Source organism: Lemur catta, chromosome 15 (assembly GCF_020740605.2).
Source record: "Lemur catta isolate mLemCat1 chromosome 15, mLemCat1.pri, whole genome shotgun sequence".
NCBI lineage: Eukaryota > Metazoa > Chordata > Mammalia > Primates > Lemuridae > Lemur > Lemur catta.
In genome coordinates this window covers 34,935,990-34,949,803 of record NC_059142.1, presented here as the reverse complement: position 1 = coordinate 34,949,803, position 13,814 = coordinate 34,935,990, and the positions used below count along the sequence as shown (strand labels likewise).

The 13,814-nt window shown below is 48.0% G+C and overlaps 2 protein-coding genes across 5 annotated transcripts in view; both read right to left on the bottom strand.

Annotated features, from left to right (window-relative positions):
• Positions 1-1,338: 1,338 nt before the first annotated feature.
• SLC35B1 (solute carrier family 35 member B1) lies at positions 1,339-7,611 on the bottom strand. 2 transcript variants are annotated; one of them, XM_045526230.1, is made up of 9 exons: positions 7,242-7,611; positions 6,434-6,537; positions 5,718-5,848; positions 5,405-5,435; positions 4,653-4,810; positions 3,569-3,695; positions 2,722-2,828; positions 2,387-2,540; positions 1,339-1,930 (listed from the first exon to the last, which is right to left on the bottom strand). In XM_045526230.1, exons 1-9 carry the CDS (start codon positions 7,451-7,453, stop codon positions 1,878-1,880), a joined length of 1,077 nt encoding a protein of 358 aa, XP_045382186.1. In that variant the 5' UTR covers positions 7,454-7,611; the 3' UTR covers positions 1,339-1,877. The 2 variants fall into 2 exon arrangements, with proteins under 2 accessions (XP_045382186.1, XP_045382187.1); XM_045526231.1 differs by having other exon boundaries at positions 5,718-5,823; positions 7,242-7,277.
• A 2,597-nt stretch (positions 7,612-10,208) lies between these two features.
• Positions 10,209-13,814, bottom strand: part of FAM117A (family with sequence similarity 117 member A) — a 42,761-nt gene continuing 39,155 nt past the window's right edge. For all 3 annotated transcript variants that reach the window (XM_045526226.1, XM_045526227.1, XM_045526228.1), the window contains exon 8: positions 10,209-11,447. In XM_045526226.1, coding sequence (XP_045382182.1) covers positions 11,147-11,447 — 301 coding nt within the window. In that variant the 3' untranslated portion in view covers positions 10,209-11,146. The remainder of the gene's footprint in view (positions 11,448-13,814) is intronic.

Genomic DNA, 13,814 nt, shown 5'->3' with positions numbered 1-13,814 from the left:
CCTTCCTTCGTTGATCCCTGCATTTCTGAGATGCAATGATTTGTTTTCAGATCTCCCTACCAGACTGTGAACCGCCTAAAGGATAAGTGTGACTCCTATTTAACTTTGAACTTCCAGCATTTTCAGAGTGTGGCACCCATAAGGAAATAAATGTTAGATGAACGGACCGGGAACTGAACACATACACCAGAACTGGGCTCCCAGCCCACTACTGGTAGGGTAGGCTTGCTCTACAAGCCGTTTCTCTAGTACCAGGTGAGAGCCATGCTGAGCTGTGGGAAACTCCGTCTAGGTCATGATGGCTAGTACTAGGCATTTTTGAGACAGCCAATTGGGAATGGCAAGGGGAAGAGGTAGAGCAAATTGGTCTGACAGCTGGGAAGATGTCTCTTCTTAAAACAATGGGCCCAGATGACGATTGCTTGAGGTCCCTGGCCCTGGGAACATGCTCTAACCACCTAACCAATCCACAGAAGACAGTTGGGAAGAACTGTAAATCTAGTGAAGAAGAAGCTAACTAACGCAACTTTCAAGATGAAAAGAGAAGGGAAGGGGAGGGGGTGGAGAAAGGAAGGAAGTTTGGCCAGATGTACTTAAAGCCTCTCCTCTCGAGGAGTTCAAAATGAGAGGGGCCTTTGGGGGCAGGGCTGCAGTGACATCTAGGCCCCTAGAGAGCGAGATGAGTGCAAGTGAGGAAGGGCTTGAAAGGCTGGGCGGGGGGGGTGGCAAGGCAGCCGTTCAGGAAGGAGGCCGGGCTCCCATCTGGAGAGCCAAGGGGCTGGGGCTGCTGAACAGATGGAGAAAAAGTTGCAGCTGGTGGAAATGCACTTTCATGTGTAAAGTTTGGTCCTTGGAGGATTGCGATTTCCAACTCTGAAGGCAGCAATGGGCAGGTGGCTCTGCTCCATGCTCCGCCTTTTCCCCCTGTTGCCACCCAGACAACTCGACAGCGGCGGTGCCAGGATTCAGCCACCGTGTCTTCCGCCAGCATCCCTTTCAACAAGCAGAAGCTGGCATGGTGACACTTTGGCACAGGCGGATGGCAGAGGACTGCAACGCTTTAGCAGCTGAAGGAGGCAGGGGAATAGGAGGGATTAATCCAGCCTCCCAAGGAAGGGACGAGGTAGACTGAGAACAGACGGGGAGATGGAGGGAGAGGATTGGGAAAAGTACATGCACAGACCTTCCAAAGCTGCTTATGTTATATGCGCTGGGTCTCCGCTCTGGTCTTGCTCGAGCCTTGGCTAAAGAAGAGGCAGTGGGGAAAAGGGAAAACAGAGCAGACTCAGAGGCTCTGGTTTTTTACCCCAACTTCAAGAAACATTTAAGGACAGAACATATCTTCAGTTTTTTATGAAATATTTGCCCACGAGAGCTTTAAGAAATAAAGTGATTTTTACATTGTCTGGCTCTGACCGACAGCCACCTGCCTTAGCATATGTGGAGTCTCACCCACTGGAACGCAGGCTGCTGGCACAATATATGACCTCTTAAAGTTCCTCCCTATACCGCACAAGCTCTGGGGGAATTACCCACCCAACCAAGTTAACCACACCTGAGAGGGAAGCAGCTTGGGTGCTGAGCATCAAGCTCTGCCTCTTCCTTCTCTCTTTATTTGCCACAGACTGTGCTCCAGGGCATCGAGGACAAAAACTGCCAACTCTGTCTTGTTAAAATCCAAGTGGTGCTTTTTTTTTTAAGAATATGTGATTTTGCTTCCTTTGTTTTTCTTTTTTTTTGTTGTTTGTTTTTGGTTTTGTTTTTTAAAAAAGACTGGAATTCAGATCCTTACTCCTAAGAAGTCCCTTTTCCCAAGAGATGTCACTGTTTGAGACAATAACTTAAGTATTCTCGACGTGGAGGTAGTCTCTCTCTTCCTAGTGGGATGTCTTCTTGGCTCCTTTCCCAAACTTGGCATCAAGACCAAGACCTATGACAAGGGAGAAAATCGGCTTAGCTTTATCGGGGGGAATGAAACCTACCAATGACGGGGCGGGGGGACGGGGTAGTCAGGCTTGGTTCTCCAAAACTGAGGCTTTGAATAAAATAAACTTCAGAACAGTGGTTTTATATAACATCCTCAGAGATAACAGAATGGGATCAAATAAAAAAAAAATCACCAAGATACTGCTTATTACACACACACACGCACACACACAAAACTCATCTCTAGCCCCATAAGCTCATAGGGAATAAGCATAATAATTCTGTCCTGCTCAAAGGCTGGGGAAATGCAGGTCATTGGAAGGGACTCACTAAGACGAAATGTGCATTAGGAAGGCTGGATTAGAAATAATGCTTCCTTTTCTCTTTCAAAAGCACTCTCTCTCTCTCTTTCTCTGTTCCTGTGTGGCCCAGGGAGACACCTGCTCTGAATGGAACTTACCCAGGAACACAAGCACAGTGCCCACCCACTGCATGGAGCTGATGGGGTTGGCAAAGAGGATCACAGAGGCCAAGATGGTGAAGAACTTTCGAGTTGTGGTGATGATGGAGCAGGTCAAGGGACCGAAATACACAACCGTCATGAAAATGAAGTTCTAGAGAGAGACAGAGAAAGGTGGAGTTAGGCTGGTTCTCAGGTAACTGCCATGAGGTCTAAAGTCCGTAACAGACACCAGGGTTAATCTTGCCACCCCGCTTCTTCCAACCAGGCCAGTGTTTCTTAGGGAACCAGCTGCCACAGTGGGGAAGCCAAACTGTCCCCTCTCAAGCACTCACCTGACCCAGGGCACTAGTCAGGCCGAAGAGCAGGATGTTATAGATGATGGAAGGGTACCGCTCAGCAAAGGTCAAGAACTCCCAGAACTCCCCAGTGAACAGGATCCCTGGGAAGAAACATCAGGAGACTAATGGCACATCTTGTGTGCCCATACCACCCCCGAAACACTCCTGCACACGGCCTGTTAATGTACTGTGAAGGAGGGCAGAGCGTGGGAAAATATGTGGAGTCGGTTTGTATTGTTTCATCATACAGCCTTCTCATTTTTCTCAGAGTAGAGAAACTAACTACTCAATTTTGGGAGAAAGGCTTGAAAGTTAATGAGTTACTTCTACCAAAGAGACTGAAAGCAGAGATCCTCAGATGTCGTGGAGGTGCTGGCCCATACATCCCCAGCTCAAGGTCGCCTCCAGGAAGCAGCAGCTCCTCCATTAACTCCAGTGTGCTGTACCAAAAACACTTTCTATTTGTGCCCAGATTTGAAAAGTTATGAAGTGCTGAATTCAAAACAAATGCATTTATGTTTGAGCTGTATTCAGTGTATGAAGCAAGTCTCTTTCCTGTGAGTGAGCACTATGCCTGTGTCTCATTTCCCTCGTGAGAGGCAAAGTTCCCAGGTACCCCCATGTGTTTTACAACTGTGCATCTTCCCATGATACCTGACACAGGTCTACCCCTCACCGTGTTAGTAACAAGTAGCAAGCACATCCTGCCGGTGCAAGTTTTTTCAGGAAGGTTTCACAGGGGCTTGGACAGAAGGACAACTGGCCGCTACAGGGATCAACTGGATGAGGGCAAGTTTGCCCTCTGGTGACACATGGAAAGAACAGCAGACCTGCTCCTTACCAGCTCCCAGCAGCAATGTTGACCAAAGGTTGACGTTCAACATCATGTGGTTGGAGCCTGTTTGGTAATGAGCCCGCATGTGGTCCTGGGAAACACCTGTTAGTCCATCCAGGGTCAGAGACAACAGCTGGGAAAGAATGGGAGTGGCCTGCTGTGAGGTGGCCAACCAACAGAGGCCCTTCCTAACCCAGAACACAGGGAGGCTCACTCTCAGACTCCTCGGAAAGCTGTTGCCTTAAGATGGAGTCATTTGGTCACTGGTAGAGGGTGGGGAGAGACCATGCTAGCTCCCTCCTCCCCCCAGGCACTGGACTGACAGGCTAACTGAGCCACATAATGATTCTGTAATCAGAGTAGAGCAGAAAGCCTACTGCTTCCCCACATGACTTGAAGCTGATGTGCAAGGGCCCACAACAGGCTATGGTGAGCTGTACACATTCTGCCATTAAAGCTGCCTGCCAAGGGGAAAGCTAGTCCCAGACAGTTAGCTTCCTAGCTTGGAGTACAGTACTCCAGAAACTGGATTCTGTGGTCAGACTGTCCGGATTGGAATCCTGACTGCCACTTAAATAGCCCTGTGGCTGTGGGCAAGTCACTTAACCTCTCTGTGCTTCAGGTTCTTCATCTGTGAAATGGAGACAATACTACCCATGTTATGGGATTATGGTTGTAAAAATTAGTCAAATAATATGTAAAACACTTAGAACAGTGCCTAAGACATAAGCAATAGCTACTTCTGTATTATTTTTAACTCTGGCTTCCAGATTTCTTGGGAAGCCACAGTGAGAGACACACTACTACTCCCTCTTTGCTCTTAGGTTTCTGTGACCTCACACCAGGATTTAGACACAGGCCTCAGAATTATTTCTTCCCCAAAAGGAGAGCTGAGCTATAGTTAAAATATTTTGGGTTTCCCACTATGGCCTCAGCAGAGCCAGGGGCCCTGCTGCAAAGACCAGAAATGGGAGGCAAGAAGCACCACAACCTCCCGCAAGACATATAACTAGATTTCTGCCTGTCTAGACGGACTGTCCTTTGGCTAAGTTTGTTGGAAAAGGCTACCTTCCCCAACAGGATCACATACCAGGAGTAGCTCTCCATAGCCGACTGTGTGTTCTTCCATCCCAACTACTTTCTTGGGTTTGTACATGAAAAGGGCCACTCCAGCCACAATTAGCAACACACACAAGTACTTGGCCAGTGGGTATTTCTTCCTCAAGAGGGTCACCCCAAGGAGCATGACTAGAGGGAAAAAACAGAATAGAAAATTCAAGCACCCACAGGCATTGATGACCCCAATACCCTTCTCCCAGGAGCTAAGAAAAGACTCAGGGAGAAAAGAATGTCTGAGAAGGAAGGCCTATAGAGGACAATAGGAGGGTGCCAGGCTGGTAACTAGATAAAAATGATTGGGCAATAGGGTTGCACAGAGTGTAAGATAGGGAAAAGGTAGAGAACAAAGGTGAAAGGTCCAGGAAGGAGCAGGGTAAGGGTGGGGAACAGTGAGGAAGGATAAGAGGCTGAGAGAAAGAAACTGATGATCAAAATGGGATTTAGGGTGTCTAATGACATTGTAAACACATGGGATGATGAAATGACTGACCTTGTGACATAGACTAGGTCAGTCTCTAACTTCCATTAAGGATTATCAACCTATGCACACCATAGGAAGTGACAAAGATGAGAGGACAGACAGGGGCAAGGGCTGGAATAAAAGTCCCTGGAGATAGCTATGATGGGATGATGAAGCCCACAGGGACACAAAGCTCTAGCAGAAGAGTACGCTTACCACAGGAAAAGTGAGGACAGAAGAGGAAGACCATCTTCTTTGCTTACCTGGGATTGGCTTGCAGGATTTACCAAGGACCTGAAATTAAATTTGGCAAATATTTCTCAGCATCTGTGATGTGCCAGGTACAGTGCTAAGTACTGTGTTGATTAAGATAAGAAAGGTCTACACCGGGGACCTCAGACTCAGAAAGCAGCCCTATCATGGCCCAACCCACAACCACTAAACCCCAGCTCTATGGTTCTAAACACTCTGAATTTCTCAAACACGCTCTCCTAGGAGTCACAGACCTGAGGAAAAAACCCTTAGTCCTTTTCAAACAATTTCTGACCCAACCCTCATCCCACCCTGAGGTTTCACCTGAGTTGGGTAGTTGACAAACTGTAGTGCTGAGTTGCTGGAGACCATGGCACCCACATAGGAGACAGAACAGGCAGCATAGAGCCAGCTCCGAGTTCGATCCACCCTGGCAGTGTCAAAAAACTGGATCACTGGGAGAAGATAAAAAAACATACAAGAGAAACCTGGTGGGCCTAGGATGGACCACTAAGCAAAGATGAAGCCACATGAAAGGAACATGTCTATGAAATAAGACATAAGCTATTTCTGTCTTCTTAGAATGGGAAATCTCTGAAAATTATTTAACTATCCAATTGCACCTAAGCCTAACACTAGACCACATGCAGGGTGGAGGTGGGGGCCTCAATCAGTTCAAGGGACAAGTTAGACCTCCTGCTAGTGCCCAAGGAACAAAGAGAGAAAGCTCAAAGCATGCTTGAAGCTGACATATAAAGGAACGTCAAAGGGAAAGAAAAGAATGTTTTAAGTATCCTCAATGGGGATTTGGAACACAAAGACCCATTCTCTGCACATTTCTGATTCAGAAGTTGGTATAATTTAAAGAAATATTATTTTATTCTATTTCAAAATCATTAGTTTTATAGACTGCACAGAGAAGCTGTGTGAGTACTAACGGGGATGAAAACTGTAAGTTAGAACTTAAGCTTTAATCAATGCCTAACATCTAGGATACACAGGAGGTTGTACATACAATAAATTATTATCTAGGTACTCACAGATCTTGGCAAACACAGCATTGATCACACATTGGATAAAGACCAAAGTTAAGGCAAAAGTGAACGTCTCCTGCTTGCCTCCCTCTCCATACTTTCCTCTTGTTCTAAGAATAAAATGTATGAGAAAGAGAAAAAAATTAGTGTATTTCACTCAATGTTATCTAGTATGTCCACAGCCACTGAAAGCTTGGAAATTATCTTGCCTTTCTGGATGTAGGTAGAGCTTGTAAGGACCGTTAGGCTCATCTAAAGAGGGGCTGATTTTATTGGATCTAGAAACTAGACATCCCTGCCTACTAATCCCACAGCCTAGAGAGAGAATATCCATAAAGGATGGAGCCAGAGGAAACACGACAAAGTAGTTGGTGAAATGAGATACCCCAGGCAGGAGGAGAAGAAGGTATTTGGGTTACAGCAGCGAGGCTGAGGGTGAAAGAACAGGCTGTTTGCAAGCATCTGGAACTTCCAAACAGGAGCCAACTTAGGACCATCTGGTGGTAGAAGTCTCAGCCTGTAAAATCCAGGCCTTTACAACCAACAGGGCAAAACAAAAAACAAAAACAAACAAACAAAATCCAGCTAAGGGAAGTAAAATAACCAGGTCCCGAGAATCCAAAGACCAACTCTGGCGTTTTGGAATTCTGGGCAAAGGTAGCAGGTTTCTGGGAGGGCAAGAGAACCAGGCGGGAAGACAAAAGGAAAGCCCAGGTCCAGGGGCAGAAGGCCCAAGAAACGTGCCCCAGGATGGGGAAGGAGGACTGGATTGGGGGGCGGGGGGTAGTGCGTTCCCGCCATGGGGGTTGCTCACATCTTTTCCTGCAGGATCCCATAGTAGAAATAGCAGACAAAGACGCCCAGGAAGCAGAGTGGCAGGCGCAGCCGGTCGGGCACCAGGGAGCTGCTAGAGGCCATGAGACGACCGGACGAGCTGACTGGAGACCCGCTCACAGCCGGCAGCGGCAGCGGCGGCGGGGGGGACAGCTCCAGCCGGACATCGCCGACCGGCGGCAGGGGCCTCATAGGAGCTGCATTGCGACCGCTGCTCAGCAAAGCCCAGCAGTTCTCTGCCACAACTGCCAGCTCAGGGCTGCAGAGAGGGAAACTCCTCAGAACCCAGCAACCCTTCTAGGAAAGAAAACCCACGTTGGGACCTTGGTTCCATCCCTGGGGGTCAGAGGAGCCAGCTATCTTAAGGGTAATTTCTTGTCCTCGAGATTTTCCAGTCAGGCAACTCCGAGGGCGACTGCAAGCCGGAGCGCGATGTATGGCCTAGGAGATGCCCGGGCGTAAAGTGATGACGTATACGAATGTGGAGCTCACCAATTGGCTGCGCGGTACGAAGACAGACAGGTGGGCGGGGAAGGAGGCGGTGCGACAGGCAAAGCAAATCGAATAGTCTTTTTCCCGGCAGGCGGCCAGGCTTCTGCTGGGTCCTAACGCCGAGAAACTCTTGCTGGAGCCTCAGCGCCCTCTAGAGACTGCCCGGCGTCAGCGACTCTACCTGCTCTACGAGAAGGAGCGTTGGAGGCCTGGCTTTGACAGCAGGGCACACCACTAGGCTTTCAAGGGGGTGAGTGGCACAGTAAGCCTCTGCTAGGTCACTTAAAGGTAGTAGGGTCACCTTCCCGTGTTACCTACGTTCTGAGCCACAGTTTTCCCAGTCTGTAAACTAGGGATAATTAGTAATAGCCACTTTGTCGCCTCTAGACTGTTTGAGGAGCAAATGAGCTGAGATTTGTGAAAGTGTTTTATAAACTGCAAAGTGTGCTGTGCAAGTTTAAGGTATTATATTATTAGTCATTACTCCTTCTCAACTCTGATCTTATTTCCTCACATCCTGGAGGTGGAAATGGAAGTTTATTGAAGTGCATTTTCTTCAGGGTCTTAACAACTCATCGACAATGGAGCAAGCCTTCGGCAGCTCTCCGGAATCATTCTAGTTAGTGAGCTCCTCACCGGACTCATCCAAGTGTCGGGTCTCCACCTGCTAGCACAAATTGCCAGTGCAAGACTGAGCCCGGGTCTTCCCACTACCATCCCCAGCCCCCCACTTAATAACTGGCCCAAATCTCAGCCCGCCTGGTGAACTCTGGGCTGCTATCTTGGTAGAGGCTCTTTCTCTTACAGCAGACTGCTGCTTTGGCACAGCCTCAGGCAAAGGAAGGAAACTCTGGGCAGCACCACACCCATCACTCCGGGCCTGACTCACTAAGGCTTTGGGGGCAAGCCAGACATCTTTCAGGGGGAGGGGTAAGGGATAGAAGATAGGGTCTGTCCCCAGCCCACTGTCTCCTTTGTATTAGTGGGGAAGGGGATTCCCACCATTTGCTCTCCTGCCCAGTGGCTTACGGTACTGAATCAGCCCGTGATGCTAGGGCACCAAACAGCAGCTGGGGTGAGAGATCTGGGTTCCAGTCCCAGCTCTGCCTCTTCACCAGCTGGGACCTCAGACAATTCCCTTGTCCCCTGAGTCGGATTTCCTCATGTGAAATTAATGGGAATACAATAAGAAGGAGGAGAGTGCTGCGGTTAGAAACATGGACACTAGATTCAAATGATCAGGTTTCCAATTGTGCCTCCCCCACTTCGTATCTGTGTCTTTTGGGGAAAGTCAGTCATTCAACCTTTTTGTCCTTCCCTCATTATACAGTGAGACTTACCACATTTCTCTCATTGGGTGGCTGTCATATTTCAATGACATTTTATGTAAAGCACTTAATGCACTATCTGGTGTTTACCAAACCAATGAATAGTGGTTAGGATAGCCTGGTTTCAGGTGTTTGTGGTGCCAAACAATGGGGATAATGTGTCTTTTGTGAAAATGCTTTGGAAATTCCGAAGCACCATCAGAATAAAATGTTGGGATGGTTTTTCCCATTTTCCCCAAAGCTCTTACAGGTACAGCACTATAAAGCTGAGAGGCTACAAAAGGACAAGGACAGTTTCTTTGTACCCTCCAAGGCTGTGCCCTCTGTTGTGGGTACTCTCTGAGATGAGAAGACTATCCAAAAGGAGCCGAAGCTTCCCTAAAACTGTGCAAAGAGGTTCAGTCTGAATGTTATTCCCTGATCTTGTTCTGCTTGCCAGAGCAAGGAACACCCACCATGTCAAATTGTCTCCCTTTGGTCACCCTGTTTTCCTCTCTGAAATCCACTCTGGGCCAGACATGGTAGGTCACACCTATAATCCCAGCACTTTGGGAGGCCAAGCCAGAGGCTCCTTTGAGGCCAGGGGTTCAAGAGAGGCCTGGGTAACATAGTGAGACTGTCTCTAAAAAAAAATCAAAAAATTAGTGGGACATCATGATGCATGCCTATAATCCCAGCTACTCAGGAGGTTGAGGCAGGAGGATCACTTGAGCTGGGACAGGAGTTTGAGGTTGCAGTAAGCTATGATGGGACCACTGCACTCCAGCCTGGGCAAAAGAGTAAGACCTGTCTCAAAAATAAATAAATAAGATGAAATCCAGTTTCCCCAGGGAGCTTTCTCAGACCCACAAGAATGGGTAACTTCCCCAATGGCTCCCTCATCCTACCTCCAGGACACACCACAGTCTTCATTCCGGACAGACTTTTCACGAGTCTGCTATTTGTATGCCCATGTAAAGTGTTCAAGCATGGTGTCCAGAGGACAGGAACTCTGTGTCCATCCATATAATAACCAGATGTGCTAACTAAAGGCTCCTTCTCTTGAAGACAAGGATGAAGTGATCAATATAATACCCTCAATCTCCACTCAACTCCTCCTACCCCAGATATTTAACAGAACCTCACGCTGCTGGGAATACTTATTTATTTGGTCTATTAACACCAAGATCTGCAAAAAAACAACCTCTAAACACAAGATAAGAAAACTCGAACATTAACATTCTTCTTCAATTTGTGTAAGCTCTGCAGTACGGAAAATATACAAACTTCAAACAGCTGCAAAAATAGTGTCTTTGGGAGAAAATAGAGTTTCTACATCGATACAAGAAAAATAGGCATTTTTCTAATCCAGCCTAGCCCTGGGGCAGGTTGGGGGGTGTGGAGTTGTCATCTGCCACCTGGAGGAATGCCAGCTCTCCCCCTCACTACCCACCTGGGCTGGGCAGGCTGGGCTGCTGCTTAAGACAATCTTTAGTCAGGGTGAAAGCGAGATGAAAATGCCACTTGGGAAAATGCTTGGTTCCCCCCCTCTGCGAGCAGCTGAATTGGTCAAGTGTGATGGCCCTTCAGGGCTGCTTTGGTCAGCTCCTCCAGTGAGAGGGAGGCATGGGGATGGGGCTGAGAGGACGGGGGATTTGTCTTCTGGTCTCCTCTTCTGTGACTGTGGAGGAGGAGAGGGAAGGAAATCCGTGGCATCCCCCCCCTCCTTTGGTCACGGCCAGCTTGCTCTGTGAAAAAAACGAGGGTCTCCTCTACAGTCATTTGGATTCACACCCAGGGGTGGGAGATTCAGGACCTTCTGGGTGAGTGTTCCACCAAGTGAGGGAAGTGGCAGGTACACAGGTGTGAGTTGTGAGCTGCCCAGCTGCTAGTGGAGAAGGCGGGTCCCCTCACATTCCGAGGGGCTGGTGCCCATCAAAAAGAGGACCTGGGGCTTTGACACAATAACTGAAAGTGCTCAAAGGCCGAGAGGGAAGGGCTCCTCTATCTCCCATCGCAGGGGAGCTAGGGAGGGGCCTGCCACCAAGGCACTGGTCTCCATGGTTAAGTGTGGGGGGTGGTACCCTCAGACCACCAGGGAGCTCTGGAAGAGCACAGGCTCTTCTGATGGTGGGGTGCGCTGCCATGGCTCGAATGGCAGCGGAGAGGTCTTGGAAGCCTCTGGATCCTTCCGAGGTGGTGGCCTGGGGCTGGCAGGGGGAAGGGGAGAGCCTGGGCTTGAGGGGCAGTTTCGGAAGATGAAGCCCATGCTGGGGAAAAGGGGCTTCATCAAGCTGACGGGGCAGAAGGCCGAGCCAGTCGGGTTGAAATGGACTTTGTTCTTGTCAGGACAGGAAGTCAGGAAGGCCAGGTCAGGACCTGGGGACCTGGAGGATGGAGAGAGACACACAGACACACACGTACACACACAGAGAAACAGCCGGTGAGAGAGGGTAAGAGATGTCACAGCCTCAGGGGAGCGGGGGAGCTGGATCTCTGTTCAAACAGGGCAGTAACTTGACCAAAAAATAAAAGGCTACAGTCTCCAGGCCCCTCAGCTCTCCATTTTTTCAAAAATAGGCTAAACAACAGGAAATACGCTTCAGCTAGAAATAGGGGGGATTGAAGCTAGACAGGAAGGAGAACTTCCTGACAATGTGATTCTAGGAGACGAAGGATCTTTTCATTTGAAAGATTTCATCAGTGAGGGGTATTACTATTTTGGGGGCAGACCACTTGCCTGAAAGCAGAGATCAAGGCAAAGTGACTTTAAAGCAGGGTTTCTCAGCCTTAGCACTGTTGACATTTTGAGCTAGATAATTCTTTGTTGCAGGGTGGGGATGGGGTGCTGTCCTATGGATCATTTAACAGTATCCCTGGCCTCTATGCAGTATAGCAACTAAAAAATGTCTCTTGATATTGCCAAATGTCCCCTTGGGGGAAAAATGTCCCCTGTTGAAATCTGTGGACCTAAAGAATCTAATTCTTGAGCACATTTGAAAGGTATGATTTTCAAAACTTTGGCCAGAAGGAAAGGATAGCACCAACTGTGAGAAAGGCAGTTTATCAGAAGATCCAGGTTCTAATTCACCATGTGGTCTTGGCCTATCTGTCTCACCTTTAATGTGGGAAGAATCATCCCTTTTCTTCTGATCATTTAGGAAAAGTGGAAGGATAAAAGGAGGTTAGGTCAGAGAGTTCCTGAGTAAGGAATCCTTATGATAAAAAAAGAAGAATATCTAGCCATGCTCAGAGGGCAAAACAGCCCTGAGAACCTAATGGTTTTAGGATTCCAGGTAAGAAAACAAAGGTGCGGGGAGTGATGAAGCTCTGTCATTAGTGGTTCCCATCAATCACCTTTTTCTTTTTTATTGAAGTATATAATATATATACTCAGAAAAATGCACTCAGTGTACAGACTGATAAATGGGTTGCCATTTTAATTCTAGAATGATAATAATTCCAAGGCCCAGGAAGAAGAGCAAGGTGTGGGGAGAAGGGCAGAGATCTGGTGCAGAGTAAAAAGTGGTGGAGGGAAGTCACAGGTCCATGTGCTGCTTGTGGTTGGGAAGGCCTGAGACTGCACAGTGGCAAGGTGTCCCTTAACGGAGAAGGGTTTAAAAGAATCCCACTTTATGAGGGGGTGGGGAATAGCTGGAGCAGGAATGTTCTGGGTGTGTGCATGTACATGTGAGGAAGGTAACCAAGAGGAAACCAAGCAACACCCAACATAAAGGCAATCTAACATGACCCGGAACAGCTTGATTCCCTGCCTGCAAAATCCAGGCTACCTTTGAGGGGATAATAGTTAGGACGAGGAAAATGTGGCAAAAGAACAGCTAAACACAAGAACTTCCCAAGAGGAAAGTTGATAAAATGAAGAGACCCCAATAAGCGGTAGAATTTCAATCCCAGTATATCTTAGAAAATAATGATGGATCATCACCTCTCTTAAAGGGTTAATGCAGAGACAGGCAGCTAGATGAGATGCCGTTGAGACTTCTTCTGGCATTCTGGGTTTATGGAAGAATGAAGACAAGCAACAGCCTAATTTCCACCAGCCTTTCTGAGTTGTAGTTACTCAACTATAACATGGATTGAGAAAGGGCACAAGAGCCTTGAGTCTGCTTAAGTGACAGTGTCTGGCCTCTTCCCTCCCCAGCTCCTCAGAGGACCCAGGAGTCTTGAAGGGACACCAGGCAACAGTGATGACAGTAACAAAAGCCCTAGTGCCAATGCTTTTCTCCATAACACCTACAATGGGTTATACGTGTACCTTTGGCTACCACCATAGGGTGTCCTCTTCCTTATTTGAGATGCAAATGGTGCTCTCAATGCCTGAAACCCAGTCCCAGCTAAATCTTCACTCACACACCATGACTAAACTTCCTGACTGCCACCGAAACCGCAACTTCCAGTGTGAATCTGCCCCGATGAATATTAAGCTGGCAGGGGGAAATGAAATGAGCTCGCTGGTGCCTGCGAAGGGGGACTGTGTGCACATCTGGAAAGGTCTCTTTGCTAATGGGAGGGAATTGTAAAGAAATCAACAGAAGAATCGCTTCAGGACTATCCAGTCTGATAATTATGATAGGGAATATTCTAGTCCTTACTTGCAAGGACTAGAAGTTTCTGTTTGGGAGTTCAAGACACTGGAACGACTACAGCCACAGGATGAAGACTTGACTCAGAAGCAACTGGAAAGCTGTTTAGGGTCCCCATTCCACTCTGGTGGGATGAACCACTTATCATCT